The sequence below is a fragment of the Mustela putorius genome, unplaced genomic scaffold (genome assembly GCF_011764305.1).
Source record: "Mustela putorius furo isolate JIRA1106 unplaced genomic scaffold, ASM1176430v1.1 tig00003834_pilon_pilon_pilon, whole genome shotgun sequence".
NCBI lineage: Eukaryota > Metazoa > Chordata > Mammalia > Carnivora > Mustelidae > Mustela > Mustela putorius.
In genome coordinates, this window is record NW_025421987.1 from 131,136,271 (window position 1) to 131,161,057 (window position 24,787).

The following is a 24,787-nucleotide window of genomic DNA, read 5'->3' on the forward strand; positions in this document are numbered from 1 at the left end:
TATCAAAATAAATGGTTTTGTTTTTATTGTGTTCATATAAACAATATTGTTCTGAAAGTATTTTTGACATCTGCTACATCTACTTGGTTTGGCATAGAGTTTTTCTTTTTTCTTTTCTCTCTCTTTTTTTTTTTTTAATGTCCTCATGTGCAACTGTCTTCTTTGAACTGTTGCGTAATATTCCATAGTATGGATATTTCATAACCATTTCTTTTATAGAATTTTAAGTTGTTTAATCATGTAGTTTTCTAAATGATTCTGAAACATGTTTCTACAAATAATATGTGTGTATACATATACACGTGTATGTTTCTTACAATACCCTAGAAGTAGAATTTCTGTATCTAAGTTTTTATTCATTTCAGATTGTGTTGGTTGTAACTAATTTCCTCCAAAAGAGGCTTTACCACTTATATTCCCACCATCAGTGCCTGCTGTCCTGCATTCTTTTCATTTCTCACTATTACTGGTTTTAAATTTTACCTGTCAAATGAGTGAAAAATATTTCACCCTTTTAAAAACATTTCAGTTGTCTAATAAGGTTGATCATCTTCAGATGTTTGGTTATTTCCTTTTCTATGGATTATTTTCTGGCATCCTTAGCCAGCTTTTTTGTTGTTGTTATTTGGCTTTTGTGTTGTTGTTATTTGGCTTTTGTGTTGTTTTTTTATGTATTCTGGTTATCAATCTATTATCTATTAAATATTTGTTATATAAGCTTAACTTCAAGACCATATGAAAGATTTTTTTTTTTAAAGATTTTATTTATTTATTTGACAGAAAGAGATCACAAGCAGGCAGAGAGGCAGGCAGAGAGAGAGGAGGAAGCAGGCTCCCCGCTGAGCAGAGAGCCCGATGTGGGCCTCGATCCCAGGACCCTGAGATCATGACCTGAGCCGAAGGCAGCGGCTTAACCCACTGAGCCACCCAGGCGCCCGAAAGATTTTTTTTTTTTAAAGATTTTATTTATTTATTTGTCAGAGAGAGAGAGGGAGAGCGAGCAAGCACAGGCAGACAGAATGGCAGGCAGAGGCAGAGGGAGAAGCAGGCTCTCTGCCGAGCAAGGAGCCCGATGTGGGACTCGATCCCAGGACACTGGGATCATGACCTGAGCCGAAGGCAACCGCTTAACCAACTGAGCCACCCAGGCGTCCTGAAAGATTTTTTTTTTAAGATTTTATTTATTTATTTGACAGACAGAGATCACAAGTAGGCAGAGAGGCAGACAGAGAGAAAGGGACGCAGGCTCCCCGCTGAGCAGAGAGCCTGATGCGCAGCTCAATGCCAGGACCCTAGGATCATGACCTGAGCCGAAGGCAGAGGCTTTAACCCACTGAGCCACCCAGGCCCCCCATATGAAAGATTTTAATAGCAATTTTATTTCTAGGCAGACTGGGGTTTTTGAAACACTGTAATGACTATCAAGTGAAGAGTTGTTGAGGGTGGCTCTCTTGTGCATTTCTGTTTGGTTTTTATCCTTACCCAAGAATATAAAACCAAGTAGTGAGATGATTATGAAGTAGCTCTGGATAGTCAAATCAGATAGAGTTTAAAAACCTGTAGGATTATTATGTGGCACTGAGCCCTGCAGTCTGTCTCAAAAGCTCATGAGAGGAATTTGGCCTTTTGTTGTTATGCTCCAGAGTGGCTGGAAAGAAATACGGTTTTGTTGCAAATTGTTTCTACACTTAGAGCATTTCAACAGTCTATTCTTCCAAACATGAATTTTTTAGAAAACATACACAAGTCATGATATAACCTTGACTTTCTAAAGGGAAGCCTTCTAGACCACTACAAACTGACATATCACTACTGATTTGGTAGGAAGGGAACAATAGCAAGAAATTAGTGCTAAGTAGGTATCTCCTCTTCTATACCCTTGAATATTTTATGTGCTATGCTAGAAATGGGTTAACACAAATCACTGAAAGAAGGCAACCCTTTAACTTAGTGGTGAAAAGGCCAAAAAACTTTTTTTATTTCTTGAAGCAGTGATCATGGGGACAACAAAGTCTATAAGGAGAAAAAGTAAATTACAAGGGACAAAAGATTGGACATTCAGCAATATAGGTGGCAGTAGTGGGCACTAAGATTGAAAATCTTAGCCTTCTTGAAACAGGCTCCTTTTTACCAATCTGGGTGCAAGGTTTTAGGACACTAGGAGCAACGTATCTTCCAACATATAAGTTGCTAATGAATCTGAGTCTTGAAAGAAATGGTTTACATCTTTTTTTGTGGGGGGGGAGTACATGTAGAATGTATAGTTGATGTTCTTGACAGTTATTATAACCAAGTATAGTTGTCGTGAAAATTTACCCAAAATGACTAGTTTCTGTGAGGGTTCTAAATAAACCTTATGGGGGCACCTGGGTGGCTCAGTTCACTAAGTGTTTGCCTTTGGCTCAGGTTATGATCCCAGGATCCTGGGATTTGAGCCCTGCAGCCGACTTCTTGCTCAGCAGGAAGTCTCCTTCTCCTTGTGTTCTCCCTCTCTCTGTCTCTCTCAAATGAATAAATTAAAAAACTTAACAATAAATAAATCTTATGAGCATCATTTATTATTTACCTTGATATTATGGCTATTGTAAAATATGTTGTTTTTAATTTTATTAATACCAAATAATGTTTTAAGTTATGTCTGCCCCCTAACGTCACTGAACTATCAAAGGTCTTAAATTTTTTTTTTTTTAAAGATTTTATTTATTTATTTGACAGAGAGAGATCACAAGTAGGCAGAGAGGCAGGCAGAGAGAGATAGGAGGAAGCAGGCTCCCTGCTGAGCAGAGAGCCCCATGCGGGACTCGATCCCAGAACCCCGAGATCATGACCCGAGCCGAAGGCAGTGGCTTAACCCACTGAGCCACCCAGGCACCCCAAAGGTCTTAAATTTTTAATGGACTCCTTTAAAGAAAAGGATAAGTCTTCAAGTAGCTTTTTAATTAAGTTAATCATTACTTACAAATTCTAAGAGACTTTATGAAATTTCTTGGTTTCTTTTCAACTTTATATGAGATGGACTTTATTTTTTTAATAAAATTATTAATTTAAGATTAAATATGCTGCTGAAAACACAGCATCTTTATGTGAATATTAAAATTTGGCCATTGTTTAATTTTGAAGTACCTGGATTTTTAATTTCTAGTCACTTTACTGAAATTTTTTATTTTTGTTTAAATAGAATACATTTTAAATGTTTACTGTTTATTTTACATCTGAAGTCCTATTATTTTCTTTAGCTCTGAGAAATCCTCCTCTGTTATTTTTTTTAATTTTTCTCCCCATCATTAGCTTTAGTCTCTCCTTACAGAATTGTACCAGTCAAATATTGAATCTCCCGTGTTGATTCATTGTCCATTATGTTTTGTCTCTGTTCCTAAGTTTTATGTCTTTCTCTTTTACCTTGTATTCTAGGGGATCTCCTTGACTTCCTTATCCAGCCCTTCCATTAAGTTTTACTTTTAGCAATTAAAAGTTTATACAATAACAAGAATTTTTTTTTTCCCTTCTCTGGTCGTTCCATTTTTACAGAAGAGTGTGTGTGTGTGTGTGTGTGTGTGCACTCATGCACATGCAAATTTATATGTAAAATATTGAGCTTTCTGAGTTGGGGGTGGGAAGAGTTTAATGATGAAATCATTTCATAGGTTTTCAGTGATTCCTTGCAAATCATTCCTGTACTTGTTGGCTTAGAGAGTGTCACTTCTTTGTCATTCTACGAGGTAGATCAATCCTCACTGCTGTGTCAGTCTGCTTCTGAGAATTCTGAGTTGCAGCTTTGCTGTGGTTTTCTTCTTCAAAAGCTTTCCATCCTTTAAATTTGCATTTTATGAGAATTTGTTGTTATCTTTTGGATGCTGATTTCACATACTTTGCTCTGCCTCACTTTCTGTGGTCTTGACGATGTTGCTTATAATTTTATTGGGGTTCCATTACAGGGTTTTAAGCAAGAGAGCAAGGTAATTCAAATTATCATAGTTCTTTTAAGGAAGAATTTCATACATACCCAGAAATAAAGTGACAAACCTCTGTTACTACCTACTATCCAGCTTCAAGAAATTATCAATAGATAGCCAGTCTTTAGTTATCTATAACCCTACTTATCTTCCTCAGCCCTACCTACCCTGAAGGACCCGGGTATGGGTGTGTGGACACACGCACATGTATTCATACATGTAAAGTAAAGTAAAACTTGGTCTTTTTAAAAAGAGAACTTTTTAAAAAACAGTTAAAGGTTTATTTGTAACCAGGACATATTTTATTGATAACCAGTTTCACACCTAAAAAATTAACCCTTAGTATCAAATATTCAGTGTTCAGATTTACTCAGTTGTTTCCTAAGTATCTTTTTACAGTTTGAATTTTAATTCAGACAAGGTTCATCATTGTGATTGGTTGATATATCACTTTATGCTCTAGTCATCTGTAGCAGTTGTCTTTCTTTTTCTCCTCTTGCCACTTACTTGTTGAAGAAAAGCAGTATCTCTCAGGTGAAGTTTTCCCACATACTAGATTTTGATAATTACATTGCCGTGGTGGTTTTATGTTCTTGTTTTTTAGGATTTTATATCCCCTTTGTTTTCTGAAAATTAAAAATTATTTTAATGGATCAGAATAAGGTCTAATTTTTTGTTTTTATTTCTTGGGCGGTTTTTGGCACACATTTTTATAGGTGGTATTATGCATTATGCATTTTTATTGGAAGCCATGCAGTGTCTGATTATCTTTTTTTTTTTTTTTTTGCATATTAATATTGAACATTGGGTTCGGGTGTTGTCAGCGTGATCTGTTATTTATAACAGTTTTTCATTTAACAGTTTCAGCAGCCACTGATCCAGATTACATTTTTAGATCATCTCATTGTATTCTTTGGGTTTTGGAAGGTTGAGAATGAAAGCAGGGAGACCAGTTAAGAAGTTATTGTAACAATATAGGCAGAGAAGATACTGGTCTGGTCTTAGATTAGGAATGGCACCAGAAGTAAAGAGAAATTAGGTAGATTTGAGATATAACTTGGAGTTATATACATTAAGAATTATTAATAGATGATCCATGTGGGGCAGAGAACTTGGAATGGGGCTCCTACATTGTGAGCTTGAGTAGCTAAATCGATGGTGATGTCATTTACTGGGATAGAAGTAGACTTAGGGAAAACAGAGAACAGGTTTGGAGATGGTATTGGTGTTACGTTACATATGTCAGATTAGAGATACCTTCAAGATATCCATGGAGGTGATGTTTAGTAGGGCAGTTGAATATTTAGGTTTGGAATGGTATAGGTCAAAGATAGTATAGGATAGAGACAAACATTTGAAGAGTTGTCAGCGTAAAGATGTTTGTTTGTTTGTTTTAAAGATTTTATTTATTTATTTGACAGACAGAGGTCACAAGCAGGCAGAGAGCGAGAAGGGGAAGCAGGCTCCCCACTGAGCAGAGAGCCCAACTCAGCGCTGGATCCCAGGACTCTGGGATCATGACCTGAGCTGAAGGCAGAGGCTTTAACCCAGTGAGCCACCCAGGTGCCCCCAGTGTAGAGATGTTTTAAACTGTTGAGAATGAATGAAGACAATTAGAAAGTGTGTAGTCCAGAGAGAAGATATCCAGCATTTAGTGATTGGATAAAGGAGGAAGAGAGTGAGCTAGAGACCAGAGGAAAGCCAAGGAAAGTATTCTATTGTAAAAGCAGAATGGGGAGTGCAGGCAATTGAAACCAGTTTTCTGAGATACCTATGGTACTATAACATAGTGATTATTGTTTCCTAATCTCAGTTACTGATTTATCTGTTACATATGACCGTGGTCATTGTTAGATACGTAAGAAGGTAAAACTAAAACCATTCAGGAATCCAGAGGCCTCTTACTCATTGTTTTAATTAGAATAGGGAAGGATATAGCTTCAAGAGAAAAGAGGAACTTTGGTATAAGAAGCTACTTAATATGAAACAGTATATTTGTGCATGGAAAACTATGGTGTTGTGGGTTCTTCTTTGTGACCTAGTTGGTTTACTGAAGAAAAGCCCCACAAAATGAATTTTTTAAATTAGATACGGTATAAAGTTTTAGCTTTCCTATCTATTGTTTGCCATATAAGAATGGAGGGATTTTTCATCCTTAATGTGAATTCAGAAGCAGAAATTTCAGGTTTTGGAATACATGTAATTATAAAAATGAATTGAAAAGTTTGAATAGCCATTTGAATATATGGCTTTCCTTTGAAGGGAAGAAGAAAAAAAATGAAGGGATTTTATTATGGTAATATAAGTTTACAGTTCATATCTGAAACCTTGGGGACCAGCTATGTTTTGGAATTCTGAATAGGTCAGATTTTAGAAAAGTAATGGTCATAAACCATGTATGATGCAACAACTCCAGCTGGGTCTGGGGCTACACCTTATAATCAAGCACAATAGTATTTTTGCTGTTAAATATATGCAAATTCACAATGAGTGAAGTAAATACAATAAATAGCCTCATGTCAGTTCACGTGTTTTGCCATAAACTAAAATTAGTTTAGATTTTAAAATCAGTTTAGATTTTGCTGCCAAATGAATTTTAAAAGACAAAATAATTTAAAGAAAAGTTAATACCTGTTGTTCTCAAACTATTCCAAAAAAATAGAAGAAGAGCGAAGCTTCCATATCCATTCTATGAAGCCAACATCACTCTGATACCAAAACCAGACAAAGACACTACAAAAAAAAAAAAAGAGAGAGAGAGATTGAGAGAGAACACTACGGGCCAGTATCTCTAATGAACATATATGTAAAAATCATCAACAAAATTTTAGCAAATCGAATCCAACAATAAATTAAAAATCATTTACCATGATCAAGTGGGATTTAGCCGCCCTAAGGGTGGGGGTGATCTAAAGGTGGTTCAGTAGTCACAAATCAATCAACATGGTACATCACATCAATAAGAGAGTTTAAAAACCATATGATCAGGGGCTCCTAAGTGGCTCAGTTGGTTAAATGTCTGCCTTTGGCTCAGGTCATGATCTCAGGGTCCTGGAATCAAGCCCCACATCAGGCTTTCTGGGAGCCTGCTTTTCCCTCTCCCATTGCTGTTCTCCCTACTTATGCTCTTACTCGAGGTCATGCTCTCTGAGATAAGTAAATAAAACCATGTGATCATTTTAGTAGACACAGAAAAAGCATTTGACAAGATACAACATCCATTTTTTTTTTCTTTTCAAAGATTTTATTTATTTGACAGACAGAGATCACAAGTAGGTGGAGAGAGAGGGAAGCAGGCTCCCTGTTGAGCAGAGAGCCCGATGCGGGACTCGATCCCAGGACCCTGAGATCATGACCTGAGCTGAAGGCAGCGGCTTTAACCCACTGAGCCACCCAGGTGCCCCACAACATCCATTTTTGATAAAAACTCTCAACAAAGTAGGTTTAGAAGGAACATACTTCAACATAATAAAAGCCATATATGAAAAATCCATAGCTAACATCATACTTAATGGTGAAAAACTGAGAGCTTTTCCCTTAAGATCTAGAATAAGAAAAGGGTGTCTACTCTCATCACTTTGATTCAACATAGTACTCGAAGTCCAAGAAAAAGAAATAAAAGGCATCTAGACTGGTAAGAAAAAAATTAAACTTTCCCTGTTTGCTAAATAACGTGATACTATATATAAAAACCTGAAAGATTCTGTCATACTACTACTGGTAAATGAATTCAGTAAGTCACAGGATACAAAATCATTGTACAGAAATCCATTGCATTTTTCTACACTAATAGTCTATGCTCTTCAAAGAAATCTACATATTTAATGCAGTCCCTTTCAAAATACCAACAACATTTTTCATAGAACTAGAACAAACAGTCCTAAAATTTGTATGGAACCACAGAAGTCCCCAAAGAATCAAAGCAGTCTTGAAAAAGAAGATCAAAACTGGAAGTATCACAGTCCCAAATTTCAAGATACACTAAAGCTGTAGTGATCAAAACATAGATCACTGGAACAGAATAGAGAGCCCAGAAATCCATGATTATAGTCAATCCTTGACAAAGGACGCAGGTATATGGAATGGGAAAAATATAAGTCTCTTCAACAAATGGTGTTGGGATAACTGGACAGCTACATTCAAAAGAATGAAACTGGCCCATTTTCTTAGACCATACACAAAAATAAACTCAAATGCAATAAGGACCTTCCTAAAAGTGAGACCTGAAACCATAAGAATCCTAGAAGAGCACAGGCAGTAATTTCTGTGATACTGGCTATAGCAACATTTTTCTCAATATGTTTGCTAAGGCAAGGGAAACAAAAGCAAGAATAAACTGTTGAGACTACATCAGAATAAAAAGCTTATGCAGAGCAAAACAGTCAACAAAACTAAAAGACAACCTGCAGAATGGGAGAAAATATTTGCAAATGGCATACCCAAGAAAGGGTTAGCATTCATTAATATGCAAAGATTACTCAGCCATAAAAACGAAGGAAATGTTGCCATTTGCAACAACATGGATGGATCTGGAGAGTATAATGTTAAGTGAAATAAGTCAGAGAAAGACAAATATCATATGATTTCCTCCTATGTGGAATTTAAGAAACACAGCAAAGAAACAAAGAAAAAGACAAACCACAAAATGCTCTTAACAATGAAAACAAACTGATGGTTACCAGAAGGGAGGTGAGTAGGGGGATGGATGTGATAGGTGAAGGGGATTAAAAGTACATGTATCGGGATGAGTACTGAATAATGGATAGAATTATTGAATCACTATATTGTACACCTGAAACTAATATAACACTGTATGTTAACTACGCCGGAGTTTAAAAAAAAAAGATAAAACATGCTAAAGCTGTACTCTTAGAATTTACTGGCTTTCCGGCATTGCAGATAAGAGATTGTGGGCCAGTCATTTCTCAGTGCTTGCTGAGAACAGTGTGCCACTAGTATATGAATGCAACAAAAGGTACTCATATACCTTCTACTTGGGCTTCTTTTTATTTCTTAACATCTGCCCTATCCCACACTCTTCCTCCATCTCTCTTCTTCCCTTCTCCTCCATTTCCCTCTTTATTTCCATCTCCTCCTGCATTCTGTCACCATTGCTTCTTCCTCCCCATCTGTTATCTCCATCTTTTTCTCCTACTCTTACCAGCCACTCTCCTTTTTTTCTCCTTCTTTTCCATTTCCATCACACACATAACACATACAGCTTGCCTCTTTATTAATTTTTATCCTTTAGCACTTTTTAATAAGTTCATCTTGTTCATTTTCTGCACCAAACCATAGTAATTTCTTTTTGAAACATTGGAATAAGAACAAAGGTGTCAGTGTAATCATGCTTTCTATATTTAATCCTTTTTATTCAGTAAATATTAAAGTACCTACTAAAAGTATTCCAGGTGATTTTTTTTCTGATTTATCTTCCAGTTCACTTGAGCTGTATCTAATCTGTCATGCCTGCCCACTGAATTTAAATTTCATTTATTTTATTTCTAGAAGTTCTGTTTGGTTGTTTTTTAAAAATCTGAAACTTTGGGGGGCGCCTGGGTAGCTTAGTCTGTTGAATGTCTGACTTCTGATTTTGGCTCAGGTCATGATCTCATGGTCCCGGGATTGGGCCCTGCATTGGTCTCCGTGTTCAACAGGAAGCGTGCTTGAGGATTCTCTCTCCCTCTCCCTTTGCCCCTCCTCTGCTCATGTGCATATATTCTTGCCCCCGCCCCGATAAAGAAATATTTAAAAATCTGTCACTCTTTAAATTTTCTGATCCCTGAAATTATTTTCAACCTTGTCTAGTAAAGCCTTTATAGTCTATGCTCGATAATTCTAGGATTTTTAGTGGATTTCTTCCTATCATCTGTTTCTGTTTATTCTTGCTTATGGTGTCTTGTTCCCTGTCATGCACATAATATGAGTCCAGAGTCTTTTATTCCAGGAAAATTTTGCATTTGCCTTGGCTGTTGCATGGGAGTAGGAATACTACTAGTGTGAGCCTACTAAGTTCCAAGGGCTTGAGTATCTTGACTTTTCAAGCAGTTGACCTTAATCAAGTACTCCTTTTGATTTACTTGTCTGGTGCTTTCTTTTGAGAAGAAGAATGAAAGGCCATAAGAAGAGAAGGGCCAATAAAAAAAAGAAAAAGAGAAGGGCTTACTTACAGTTCACTTTAACCTTGATAGCATTGTTCTTTGGTATACCAGCATTCAGTGGGAGGAATCTCCTTTAGACTCTGTATCTTTTTTATGTGGGATTCAAATTCTATTCCCTTTACCTTATGAGGCCTTCAGAATAGAAATTCAAAGTACTGATTCTGTTCCCCATTTCATACTATTTTGTCAGATACTTAATTGTTTTAAAGTTGGTTTTTTTGGTGGTTTTTTTTTTTTTTTAATGTCTATTCTATTCAGAATTTATAGTTGTTTGCCTTTGGAGTTTTGTTTCAATAACCTGGAGACTGAAGGTCTCCCTACTGTGAAATGGGTCCTAAGCATTGTTCCACATGTCAGAGTTACGGCAGTGGACAAAAGAGACAATAGATAATACATTTCAGTGGGAAGAGTCAGATAATAAGCAAGGTAAAATATATAGGTGGTAAGTGCTAAGGAGATAAAGGAAGCAGGGAGGTATAGGGATGGATCAGTAGTGTCAGGATGTTGGAAATGTTATAATTTCAGTATCCAGAGAAGACGTCACTGAGACGGTGATAGGAGAATAAAGATCTGAAATTGGTGAATAAACAGGGTGGCTATGAAGGGAAGAGCATTCTAGGCAAAGGGGAAAAGTGCAGAGGCCCTCATGGGAGTCTCAGCAATGAGACTGGTGGGGCTGCATTGGAGCAAAAGATGGAGAGCAGCAAGTTGGATCACGTTGGAGAGAGCTACATGGTATCTAAGATCTTGGAGATACTGAAGTACTGGTAGGCCTTTTTATGGAGTCATAAGAGGATTTTGAGCAATGGTGTTAGGTGACTTTGTTCAACACAGGACATGATGTAGAAAACAAGCTCAAAAGGGCAAAGGTGGGAAGCAGGAAGAGAGTTAACTATGATACTTATCCTGGGATTTTTCTAGGTAATGGGGTTAAAGGATAAATAAGACAATGTTTCTGCTCACTTTCAGTCCAATTTCTAGTTCACTCTTAAAAGTATTATTTCAGGAAATGCTGTATGATAAGAAATATAATTGATGTGGCCTGAATATTTTATAATTAAAATATTTTTAAGCCTAGAATATTTATAATCTCTATAAATTACAAAACATTTTTAATTTGGGGGACTTGTGGTGATGAATTCATGTTATAAATTAGCTTGTCGTCAAGAAAAGATATAACATTATTGGAAGTGGTAAGAATTTTTTCCACTCTGTAGATAAGTCCTTTTTTGTTATATGTTTTTTAAGCTTTGTTACTGGGTACATAAAAATTTAGGGTTCTGATTTTTCCCTGTTGGATTGACCCCCTTTGTCATTATTAAGAGTGTCTCTGTCTCTAGTAATTCTTCTTCAAACTGTTTTGAAATTAAAATAGCTGCATCTACTTTCTGTTGATTGGTTTTTGCCAGTTTGTCATTTTACCTTTATGTGACTTTGTAAAGTGTATCTCATTTAAGCAACCTATTTTTAAAAACTCAATATTGGTCTTTTACTTGGAATATTTAGTTCATTTACTTTTTAAGGTAGTTACTGATATATTTGGCGTCATTTTTGCCCCTTTGCCTTCTATTTCTATTTCATCCACTTGTTTCAGTCCTTTTTGTCCCCTTCCTGGTTCTTTTCAGTTAATCAGATTTTAAAATCTATCTTGTACTTGTAGTTTTATGTATACAGTTACTCTCTTTTTTAAAAGATTGTTATTTCTTTGTCGGAGAGAAGAGCACAGCAGTAGGCAGATTGAGAAGCAGGCTCCCTGCTTAGCAAGGAGCCTGATATGGGTCTCAGTCCCAGGACCCTGGGATCATGACCTGAGCCAAAGGCAGGTGCTTAACAAATTAAGCCACCCAGGCATCCCTATATACAGTTACTCTTATTTTAGTGGTTACTCTAGAGCAGGGATTGGCAAACTGTTCCTTGCAAGCTAAATCCAGTACCCTCCTGATGGACATAAAATTTTATTGAGACGCAGCCACACCCATTTGTTTACATATCATGTATCACTGCCTTGGCACTACAATGGCATAATTGAGTAGCTGCAGAGAGAAACCACATGTATGGTTTACAAAGCCTAAAATATTTACTCTGTAGTTCTTTATAGAAAAAAAAAAATTTGCCAACTCCTGCTGTTGAGCAGTGGCTCTTAAACTTGACCATGCATCAAAGTTGCTGGGAAGGTTTGTTAATACACAGAATGCTGGGCCCCCATCTCCAGAGTTTCTGACTCATTGGATTTCTCTTGGGGCTGGAGAATTTGCATTTTTAAGAAACTGCCAGGTGATGTTCAGTTGCTGGTCCAGTACTGCTTGTCCTAGAGGTGACAATATATATATATTTGACTTACTCGATCCAAAATAATGTGTTTCCCACTTCCACAATAATGCTTCAGAGTCTTAGAACTCGGGGCACCTGGGCTGCTCAGTGGGTTAAGCCTCTGCCTTTGGCTCAGGTGATGATCTCAGGGTCCTGGGATCGAGTCCCCATCCGGCTCTCTGCTCCGCGGGGAGCCTGCTTCCTCCTCTCTCTGCCTACTTGTGATCTCTGTCTCTCTGTCAAATAAAAGAAATTTTTAAAATCTTTAAAAAAAAAAAAAAGTCATAGAACTCTTCAACTTTGTTTGCTTACCTCTTAGGGAGACTGTTTTATAATAATTTCAAACTGGCAACAACTCAAAGATCTATCATCAGCAGAATGGATATTGCTAAATTGTGGTACACTGGATAACTATAAGCAATGAAAGTGAATCTTCAAACGTACTATGTGAGAAGAACCTAGATACCAGAGTGGATATTATATGTTTCCTTTCATATAAGGCTCAAGAATGGGCAGAGCCAATTATGGAGTTAGAAGTCAAGACTGGTTAGTTGGCTCTGATAGGAAAAATTGATTTGGGGGAGGTCAGTGAGGGTGTGTATAGGATGCTGATATTACACTGCCATGTTTGTTTTGTGAAAATTCATTGAGCTGCATACTTATGATTTATATACTTTCATCTCCCTTATTTTGATAAAAAGTTAAAATTTAATTTCCCAGTAGTTTGGGAGTGTTAAGAGTTAAATTTTTTTAAGTGGTAGAGACATGTACTCTTTATTTCTTGTGTGTGTAGGAACAGAACACTGTTTCCATGGGAACTTCTGGCTACTTGGTGTTTCAGTACCTGTCTTTCTGTGGATTTGTGTGTCTACTGTGTCTCTCTTAACTATATATATATTTTTTACATGGTGGTGGCAGAAAAGTTTATTTGGGATTGTGTTAGTGTTTTTAACAGAGCAAACATATATAGAACATAGATTTTAACTGATCTGGTCTGGCTCCCTAATAATAATATGCTAAAAAATGGGGAAAAAATGTCTTTTAACTTGAAGGTACTTTTTTCTTATAAATTCTGCTATTTAAGAAAAAAGAAAACACTTGCTGAAATTGCGTGTGGCTTTATATTGGTGTGTCTGTTTGATTTTCTTTCTTTCCAAATAAAAGTCTTACCACTTATTTGGTATATCTTCTTTAAAATATATTCAGTAGTTGGAAGTATCCCTTTGTAGTACTGATTTCATTCTAGTTGATTTGGGTATTTGCATAGGTAAGGGGGAGCAGGTTGAGAGGAAAAGATTCTGACATTGATCCGAAGCCTGTGGTAAATCTGCTTCTCAGCCTCGCCCATCTTGTTTGTCTTGGTTGGTTTGTGCAGGGTCCTAGAGAAAACCATCTTCTCCGACGAGTAAATGCATAGTTTGCGTTTTTTTTGTGTGTGTGTGGTAGGTGGAGGGTTCCATTTTATACAAGGAGATGATACTAGTGTGGTCATTAATAAATATTTTGAAAGGAGCTTTGGGTAGAATATTTTAGAATCATTTATGAAAGCAAATTGTTTGGTTTGGTTTCTGTGCCCTAAATAAACAGCAGATTGTAAGATTACAGAGCTAATTATGCACAGTAATGAGCACTATGATATTCCATGTTTTACTGATGCAATAATAAGCACCACAGCAGAATGAATATTGCATAAAACCTTATTTTATATTTGTATTAATTTTCATGTAAAATACATAAGAGAAAACAAACTTGGGTTTATAAACCTTTGTATTAAAAGCCTTTGGAATTTAGGTAAAGAATAAGGATTACAGCTGCATGGATAATTTTTTAAATACATGGAGAATTTTTACCTTTCATCTGGCAGTAGCTGCCATAAGATGATGTCACCTTGTAGCTGATTGGCTGTTACAGCACCTAGGGCAGGGAAGAGAAAGAAAAATGCCGGCACAAACCTTAGTGGTGGTTGTGTGGTTGTTTCAGTCTATTTTTGATAGAATCTTTGATTAGTACCGAATCTACTGTATTTGGCCATGTGAACCATAGGGAGCATCCTACGGTGAGGGAAATTAAGAGCTTTCAGAGGAATGAGGCGACTGATTTGCAAACGGATCTGTGATTGTAAGTTGCAGGATCTGGGTGTAAGGAATAAGGCAGGGTGTGCTGAAAGATATACTATGGGAGGAGCTGGCAGAAAATGCTCATATGAGTAGCAAAAAAAAAAAATGAAAATGCTTTTTACTATCCTTAGAGTTAATATATTTGGTTTTAAGTTTTGACTTGATACATAGGTAAAAAAAAAACAGGATAATACTCCAGTCAAATTTTAAATTATACTCGGTTATTTTATATGGTGTTAACCAATATATAAAAGCTTATTCAAAGGAGCTTTATTTTGGATTATGTCTTAGAAAATAATGATTTTATATATGGTTTTATTTGATTTTGAGTCTTATGGAAAATGGAACAAAGCTTAGATCTCTTAAAATACGTTTTTCTAATGCTTTGTGTAGATAAAAGCTTTGATGATGAAGAATCAGTGGATGGAAATAGGCCATCATCAACTGCTTCAGCCTTCAAGGTTCCTGCACCTAAAACATCCGGAAATCCTGTCAACAGTGCAAGGAAGCCTGGTTCAGCAGGTGGCCCTAAGGTTGGAGGTAATGTAAATCCATTTCAAATCTGATGTGCATGCCTCATGCCCTTGATATGGACACACATACTTAGAACTTCAGAGGAATATGTTTATTCATGACTGCAGCATGATTGCAGATCTGGAGAGTCTGTTGCAACACACAGAAGAATATGCTGCCTTTTCAGAAATGTTTTCAAAATACTGTGTATTTCTGTTTCCTGTGGATTAGTGTAGTCTTAAGAGTATTCATTTTTCAGATGTCATTTTTAAAGGGAGATATTTAAGGACGTTTTGGGATTTGGAGGGGGGGTGTTTTTGTTTTTAAGGACCGAGCAGGTTTTTCAGAATTTGGCTATTAATTTTCAGGTGCTGTAGTTGTTAAAGAAATACTGATTTATGTAACATTTCTATAAATTTATCTAGTAGTAAGTCTTGAATACTTCAGTGTTGAAAAAATGGTTGAAGATACTGGATATTGAATCATTTGTCACAATGGGAAATGGGTGGTGGTCAAGTAAAATTGCCTTAAAAATGGTTTCTAAATTAGATAATAATAAGTAGGAAAAAACAGTTTTTGTGAAGTTATACAACACATAGTACATTCTTTGATCACATTAGAACTGCTTCTAGCATATTGTTAATCTTTTAAAAATTTTTATGGTTTTTTTTATATTCTGATAAGAAAGCCTTGAGTACTTTTCAGGTGCTAATTTCTGCAGGTCTTTCTGACAAAATAAATCCTATTAGAATAAGCAAGTATTAATGCTAAAAGGACATTAGCTTCTTTCTCTTTTTCTTTCTCTCTTTCGTGTCTGTGTTGGGTGTGTTTTAGTTGTAACTTGGGAAAACAGATTTTTCCTTGTTTATAATTGATAGGAAAATCGTCTTCAGAATTTTTGCTTTTCTTCCTTTTATCTATATCTCTTTTTTTAAAAGCATAAAGGAAAGAAAAATAAACTGTATATTTTGACCAGGTCCTGTAAGTTGTGTTCTCTTGATCTTTCTATACCACTGAACATTCATTTCAAGTCATATGTATTCTAAATGCAGGAAAAATACCATAAATATTTCATTTTAACTATTTTTTGTGTGCCATATAACTCTCAAGAAAGATGGTATGATATATATACACACTTACATATGTATATGTAAACATATACAAATATTTACATAGATTCATATACATAAAAATAGGTAAATATTGTGAAATAGAAATGCCTTACTGATTTATCTGGGTATTTTGAGTAATTTACATTTTGGTATCTTATTTTTGTTTTGCAGTTATAGGAATATATTCTTATCCAAATGTTAGTTATCATATCCTATTACATGGTATTTTCTATTATGCATTCTTATCTCTGGTAAAAAAGTATGATATTCTATGGTTTCTTTCTTTTCTAACAAATGGCTACCTCGAATTACTGCAAGGGAAATTTTTTTGTCTTGATTTTTGAATTAGAGATTTCTGACATACATGATATTTATTTCATGAAATGTCTTAATTAACTTAAAATGAATTAATATTTGAAATACATGGTGATAATATATAATATTTTTGTAAATCTGAGCCATTGGTGTGTATTAGCTCTGTATTTCATGTTTTTTTCCCCTTTCTTAGATGAAAATTGAGATTGTAGTTTACCTACCAAAGCTCACTTAATTTTGAGGTTAACTGAATTGATAAAATCTGATACTCTTTTTTTTTTTTTTAAGATTTTTATTTATTTATTTATTTGACAGACAGAGATCACAAGTAGGCAGAGAGGCAGGCAGAGAGAGAGAGAGAGGAGGAGGAGGAAGCAGGTTCCCCGCTGTGCAGAGAACCCGATATGGGACTCGATCCCAGGACCCTGGGATCATGACCTGAGCTGAAGGCAGTGGCTTTAACCCACTGAGCCACCCAGGTGCCCTAAAATCTGATATTCTTTTTAAAGAAAGATTTTCTTTATGGCACCTCACCTTCTCTGGTTTGTTGTCCTACCAGATATGAAAATATTAGGTAGCTTTTGTGATCGTAGGCATTAATCACTAATACAGATTGTATCATCCATCTAAGCAGCAGCTCTTTTAGAAAAAAAAATAAGGGTGAGTCCTTCATTCCTTCTTACCCTCTCCCTCATCCTTCTTCTTTTAGCAATTGCAGATTCATTCTGCAATTTTTGTTTTTTGCTTTTGTTTGCCACAGCTTGTTTAGGTTCACTACCTATTTTTCTATCTAAGAAAAGAGCTACTGGCTAGAGGATATTGATACTGCTTCAGAAATTAATGCCTTTCTTGGCTCTCAGTCCTTTAAAAATTTAGCTGTAGATTTTCTGTTCTTGGCACAGGCTTATTGATTTTTAAATTAGTTACAGAAAGTTTTCTTGAAGTTGTAGAATCCTGGAGAAGGAACGTTGGCATATAGTTCAATTTACTATTCAAGCATAGCAGTCCCTTTTATTATATTCCTGATAGATGACTATTAAACATATGATTAAAATAATGTGTGTGCATGAATTAAAATTTGGAACAGAAACTATCTACAGTACCACTACATGTGGGTATAATCAACTGATAAATTATGATGTAATTCTAATTGCTTTCATAATTACTTTTCCAATAATTTTTTTTTAAAGATTTTTATCTATTTATTTGACAGAGATCACAAGTAGGCAGAGAGGCAGGCAGAGAGAGCAGGGGAAGTAGGCTCCCCGCTGAGCAGAGAGCCCGATGTGGGGCTCGATCCCAGGACCCTGGGATCATGACCTGAGCTGAAAGCAGAGGCTTTAATCCACTGAGCCACCCAGGCGCCCCTCCAATAATTTTTATACAGACATGTTGTCTTAGGAGGACAGAATTGGCACCATTAAATTGTTTTGTATACCTTTTCTCTTACTAGTATTTTACCTGGAGCATTTTCTCATTATCTTAAGTTATTAATTAAAAACTATTCGTAGCTAAATAATATCTAGTATTTTTTGCTGTTATAAACAATTCCATTATCCTTTTACATACATCTTTTTGCACATCTCCTCCAGTCATTTCCTTGGAATAAATTTCTCAAGCTTACTGAATTAAAAGATACAGTTATTCTTTCAGTTTGGCATAGTGTCCTCCAAGAAGGTTATAAGCCAAATTCAGTTCTGAATAAATTAATTCTATTTTATATTGCATGAAAATCTGCCTCTTTGTAACTTAAGCAAAGAAGATGAATTATTTGTTAACCTGATACTTTGAAATACTTGAAGGTTGGGTTGCCCTGTCTTTCAGTATAACTATTCTGCTTCTGAAACAATGGGGATTCAGTCTAGTCATTTCATTTGCTACTCCTAGGTATATAATATACAGATAGGTATGAGTAGTTCCTTATTAAAGTAATATGGTAGATAGGGGAGTGGTATGTATATATTCATTGAAGCCCATTGCAGTCCACTGAGTTTAGCAAATACATTTTCAGGTAAGATTACCAAAATAAAAATAAAGTGAACTTCTTTGGAATCCTGACTGAATCTACTTTTATAGTTTGGGAGTTTAATTTATTTCTCCCAGAGATGTATGTTAAGATTAAAGAGATGCATGCCATTTTTAGCAAAGTATCCTATCCAGTTAATTAAAGCCAGTAGACCTGTGTTTAATCTTTAGTGTGTGTTAGTTTTTCATTGTTCTTTGGCTCCTCGTGCCAACCTGTTCTACTTATATTGTAATTGTTTGGCCTTTAAGTCAGGGAGGATCAATAAAAAGGATTGTGGGTTACTCCATACCAGTACGTTATTGCCATTAAAATCCATATTATGTTGGTGTCAAAAGTGTTACCTTTGTGCTTTACTAATTAGAGTAAGGATAAAATGAATTTTCTAATAACATTTATAACTTCATAACAGGAATTAAGGTAAACACGCTTTCTTTTCTTTTGGCTTAATGGTCTAGAATATAATTGCTGAAGGTACCTGTTTGCTTAAAATATTTATATCTCTAGGGACACCTGGGTGGCTCTAATGGTTGAGTGTCTGCCTTCAGCTCATTTCATGATCTTGGGGTCCTGGGATTGAGCCCTGCATCAGGCCCCCAAGCTGAGTGAAGTGCCTGCTTCTCCCTCTCTCTCCTGCTCCTTTCCCCTGCTTGTGTGCTCTCTCTTCCTCCCAGCCCCCCATCTCTGTCTCCAGTGACTAAAAATGTATATTTCTATCTCTAGAGTATTTTAGGTAATAATTTTTTTAAAAAAATGTTTGAGTGTTCTCACATATATTCTCTCATTTAAATCAGAACCCCTATAGTTAGGTACTTTATTATCCTAATTTTATTGATTAGCAAACTAAAGTTTGGAGAAGTTAACTTGCACAGGGTCGTGCATCTAATAAGTGTACTAAGCACAGAAAGTACTTGTCTATAATGCTATGCACTCTAATTTCACCGAGTAAATAAGTATTCTAGATCTTTAGCTCTGAGATTATAATCTACAGTAATGATCACTACCTTTCAACATCCATAAATCCATCTTAAAGCTCAATTAGTATGATTCTCATTAAAATAGAACATTTGAAAATAAAGCAACTTGAAGTTTTGTCGTTTTAAGTAGAAATGCTTTTTAGTATTTTCTTGTTGAAATCACCCTCCTGTACCAATAACTTTGACTGCTATTCTTTTTCAAATACAGAGATTGAATTAGATGGTAATATAATTGTTATTGTTTGTAATTTGTACCAGATTTTGAGATTAGTTTTTTACTGAGGCTTATATGGAGACACGTCGTTGGCTAAATCATTAGTTCTCAGAGTTCTGTTGTTTTCCCTCACTTGCTCATTCAGTCAGGTAGACAGCATTTTCTCTCTGTGGTTTTCATCTAATGTCAAAAACTGCTTTAAAATAGTTTTAATTCTTATAATTAAGTAACTACTGTGTTTTCAAATCCAGGAGTACTTAGTCATCTTTTTGATATATTTGTATTACTTCATTTATGTCTGACATAAGATTTTATTAAGAATGTCCAAATATCTATTTTCCATGCTAATCATTCACATTTTTTTCCCCTCTTGTAAACAAAAAAGTTGATTTTTTTTTTTCTTTAAAAGAAATAAAGGTCACCTGGATGGCTCAGTCAGTTAAGCATCTGCCTATGGCTCAGATCATGATTGGCAGGGCGTCTGCTTCTTCCTTTCCCTCTACCCCTCCTCCTGCTTGTGCATGCACGAGTACTCTCTCTCAAATACATAAATAAAATCTTTTTTTAAAAAAGTAAAGATCAGGGGCACCTGGGTGGCTCAGTGGGTTAGGGCCTCGGCCTTTGGCTCGGGTCATGATCTCAGGGTCCTGGGATCAAGCCCCGCATCGGGCTCTGTGCTCAGGGGGATGCCTGCTTCTCCCCCTCTCTCTCTCTCTGCCTGCCTCTCTGCCTACTTGTGATCTCTTTTTGTCAAATAAATAAATAAAATCTTTTTTTAAAAAAATAATAATAAAATAAAAAAGTAAAGATCTTGAGAATCAGTATATATTTAATAAAAGAAATTTCAGATAATTTAGTGTTTAATCTTGGAAATCAAATTTTTAACCGGTAAACCTCAATTTCTTGCTTTTGAACTTTATATAAAACCAAATGAGTTTTCTGTTTGTGCATTTTGTTTTGTTTGTTTTCTTCTCTTCTTCTCCTAATGTAAGGAAAGATACTAAACCAGAATGTTTTAGCCCTTTAATCTTAAAGATTATCTGGCCCTAATTCAGGTGAAGAGACTGAGCCCTTGGAGAGTTAAATGATGTATCTAAGATAAGAAAGTTACAAACAGAGATGAAACAAGAACCCAGTGCTTGGCCAGAGGCTTTTTCTTTGATCATCTCTGGGTCATCTCCTATCCAGTACTGGGTCATCTCCTATCCAAAAATATGTGATACATACTTTTATCCTATATATCAAAACACTATTATTGACATTTAGAAATTAGGGATTGGCCAATAGCCTTTCTCTGTTAAATTATAATGAATGCCACATCTTTCACTATCCATCATAAGAAGCTCTGGTGCTTTTTTTTTTTTTCTTTTTAAGACTTATTTATTTGAGAGAGATTGGGGTGAAGGAAGGCAGAGGGACAGGGGGAGAAATCCTCAAGTGGACTCCCCACTAATTGCAGAGGCCAACACAGGGCTCAATCCCAGGACCCTGAGATCATGACCTGAGCCAAAATCAAGAGTCAGTCAGTCAGCTGCCTGCGCCACCCAGGCACCCCTGGTGCTCTCTATCTTAACTTTAGTTTCAAAGTGGGAAAATTCAAGTAATTGAACAGGTTTGATATGTATCCTTCCACATTTTACTCCATATTCATTTATGTAGGTACTCAGATTAGATTTTATTTTTGCCCATACTAAACACACTAGTAAAACACTTTGCAGCTTCCTTTTTTTCACAGAACATTCATTCTTCAGCATCAATAATGATAGCTCTCACATCCTTTTGATAGCCATATGTATCCCACATTATTGATATAACAGGATGTAATAAACTTTTCACAAGTCAGGGTCATTCATGTTGTCTACAGTTTTATGCCATTACGAAGAATGCTGATCTCCATTGTACTTATTATACTTGGAATTCTGGTGCTTCTGATCTGTCGAATAGATTCCTCCCAGTGTTCAATTAAAGATTGGGTGTGTTTTTATTCAAGACATTATTTTCCCTTTTCCAGCATTGAATGTAACAGCCTTGTTAATTGCTCTCATTTTGATAGGTGAAGAATTGTGCTTTTTTGGTTTTAATTTGCACTTTTCCATCCACCTATCCATCTGACCAACAGCTAATGAATGTTTTCTGAAAGCTTTTAGCATGTTCCTGCTTTTGTAACCTATGGAAATGTCAGTGAACCGGGAAAGAAAAAAAAAAAAAAGACCCTGCCTTCCTAGAGTTTTTATTCTGTTGAGGTTCAGAATATTTAAATTCATTAATTAAGTGAGCATATCCTCTTCTGCAAATTACATGTTGTTGTTCCTTTCCCATCTTTTAATTGGGCTGTTTTATCTTGCCATCAGTCTGTTACAGTCTTTTAAATGTTCAGATTTTTGATTCTTTTGTTAAAAGTCTTAAATATTTCCTCAGTGTCTCCTTTGTCTGTGGCATTTTACATCAAATCTTAAAAGTTTTTGTTGTGGTAGGTAACCACGGTTCTGTTCTGGTAATATCTGTTCTGTTCATTATGACTTCCAAATTTCCTGTCCTGAATAAAAAGGACTATTGTCCAGTCCCAAGGCTATGCAAATGTTTTCCAGTTTATTCAAAAACATTATTTTACATTTAATTTGTTCAATATATCTGGAGTTTATTTTTATATAAAGTAACAATATATCCTTTTAATTTATGTTCTTAATGCATGGCAAATTAATGTCCATGCAATTAAAGAAAACATTCTTTACTTCGTTTAATGAGTACTGTTGTATGTATTTCAGTTCTTTTCTGTAGTTTCTTTTCTTGTTTTCCAGATCTATATCTCTGTACCTACTTTAGTTTTATAGTGCATGGTTTCCCAAACTTCTTACTAAGAAAAATTTTGAGGATATAACCAAGTTGACAATGCAGTGAACACTCATACCTAGATTGAATAACTAGTGTTTGCCATATTTGTTTTAACTCTCTGTATAAATACATTCCCACACCCATTCTTTTTTTATCTCAGCAATTGGAAAGTTATAGACGTTATGACATTCCAGCCATAAATATTTAATATGCTCCTCCTAAGACTTTAAAGTATGCTGCATTATATCCATAATATCATTATCATATGCAAGAAGGTTCCATAATGTGTATAAAACAGTCACATTACCAACTTTTATACCCGTAACATTGATACATTTTTTGAAGAGTCTAGGCCAGTTGTCTTAGATGGTCTAGGTTTTGGATTTGTCTGATTTCTTTGTGATATTATTTAACTTGTTCCTTCTGGCCCTTGTATTTTTTATAAATTTTTTTTTTTAAGATTTTATTTATTTACTTGTCAGAGAGAAGAGAGCACAAGCAGGGGGAGAGGCAGGCAGAGGGAAGAGGGAGAAGCAGGTTTCCCACTGAGCAGGGAGCTCAGTGTGGGACTCCCATCCCAGGACCCTAAGATCATGACCTGAGTCAAAGGCAGATGCTTAACTGACTGAACCACCCAGATGTCCCTATTCTTTGTAAATTTTTATACTATATGCTCAACGTCCTTTCAAGCTCTTCCATTCTGTATTCAAATTTCCTGAAGTATCCTAAGAATTTTTTTTCTTTTTTTTAATCCTAAGAATTTTTTTACAAGTGATTCTTTGAGGCCAGGAAGAATTTTTAGTTTTTTCATTCAAGAATGCCCTCTTTTGTTGGTATAATGAAATGGCAGCTTCTTTATTAAATGATACCTGAGGGGCTTTCTGCTTCTAATTCTGCAGTAGCATCTTATTACAGTAGAGTCATTTTTTCTTTCTCCCTTTCCTTTATCCACCAGGCTTCAAAGGGATAGCTCTCCTTTCTAAGTGCTACTTACCTGGGGGTTTTGGGGGGAATCTTAGTAGAGGTCTGCATTCCACCACTATCAGGATCTTCGTCCTCCATACAGTTTCCTCTGATTTTTCTGTGAGGACTCTGTAGTTGACATTGCTGGCCTTGGATGTCATATTTTCCCCTATTTACTTGTAAACTGAAGTTCGAAGTGTTATTAGTCTTCTCTTAGTTGTATTTTAAGTATGTGCTATGGGTAATTTTATTTGCTCTTCTTTTTGGTCTCTAGTTTTTGGAGTATGTGGTTTTGGAGTATGTGGTTGAATATTTTATTTGAATTTGGATAACTACCATCTCCCAAGGGAATAAAAATGTCTACTGTAAGTTTTAATATTTAGTAAGGAAGTGCCTTTTTTCTTGATAAACCTTTATCTCAGCATTTTGTTGAATTTTATGACATTATTATTTTCATAGTTTCTACTTTCAACATTGATCTGAATCACTTCTTTGTCATGTATCAAAGTTTTATAATATTTGTGGACCATTTTTTGAAGTCTCTATTTTGTTCATTTGGTTAATTGGTCTGTTCCTGCACTAATATCACATTGTCATAATTAGCTTTATAAATCTTAATAGCTGGTGGGTCAGGTACTTCCTCCCCCAAATTCATCTGTTTGTTCCTGATGTCTTTTGTTGATTGGTATCTTTGTAATTCTGTCTGTATTATTTCTTTAAATGTTATATTCATGTACATTTTGTAGTCTATAACTGGACAATATCTATAGTGCTAAATCTGTTATTTGTTACCTGTGACTCTTAGTTCATAATGGTTTGCCTTGTGTATTTGAACTTTGTGAACTCATTGTTTGAAGGGAGTTCTTCAGGCCTAAACTGGGGATTGTGGAAGCTTTTCTTCAGATATTAATCCTGCTCAAAACTGGGGAATCAGGGACCCCTCCAGCCTTTCCTAGGTCCTGTCTCAACTCAAGAATCTCAGGTTACCCCTCCCTACCTGTTGGCTGGGGAATCCACTCTTGGATGGGAAGAGTTGCAAAGTCACATTTTGAAAGGAGCATTGAAGAATGTGAGGATTTGTTACCACCATACTTCTAAACAACCTATTGCAGTTTGTCCTCTGACCACAAAATTCACATGCCTTTCACATACAAGATATACTCAGAAACATTTCTCAGAAGTTTCCACTCACTTAAAGCATCAGGTTCAAAGTCCATGATCTTGTAGTCTACATCGGGTCACATGCAAGAATTCTCTGGTGTGCCTGCTCTCCATCCAGAGGCTAATGAACTAAAAA

General features: G+C 35.7%; 1 protein-coding gene across 48 annotated transcripts in view; it reads left to right on the forward strand.

Moving 5' to 3' along the window:
• Window positions 1-24,787, forward strand: part of CLASP2 (cytoplasmic linker associated protein 2) — a 185,862-nt gene that overhangs the window by 38,436 nt on the left and 122,639 nt on the right. For 39 of the 48 annotated variants that reach the window (XM_013046683.1, XM_013046688.1, XM_013046685.1 and 36 more), the window contains one exon: window positions 14,935-15,081. In XM_013046683.1, coding sequence (XP_012902137.1) covers window positions 14,935-15,081 — 147 coding nt within the window. Of the gene's footprint in view, window positions 1-14,338; window positions 14,543-14,934; window positions 15,082-24,787 lie in introns of those variants that run through there. The other 9 variants (XM_004774180.3, XM_045089065.1, XM_004774183.3 and 6 more) reach the window with 4 other exon arrangements.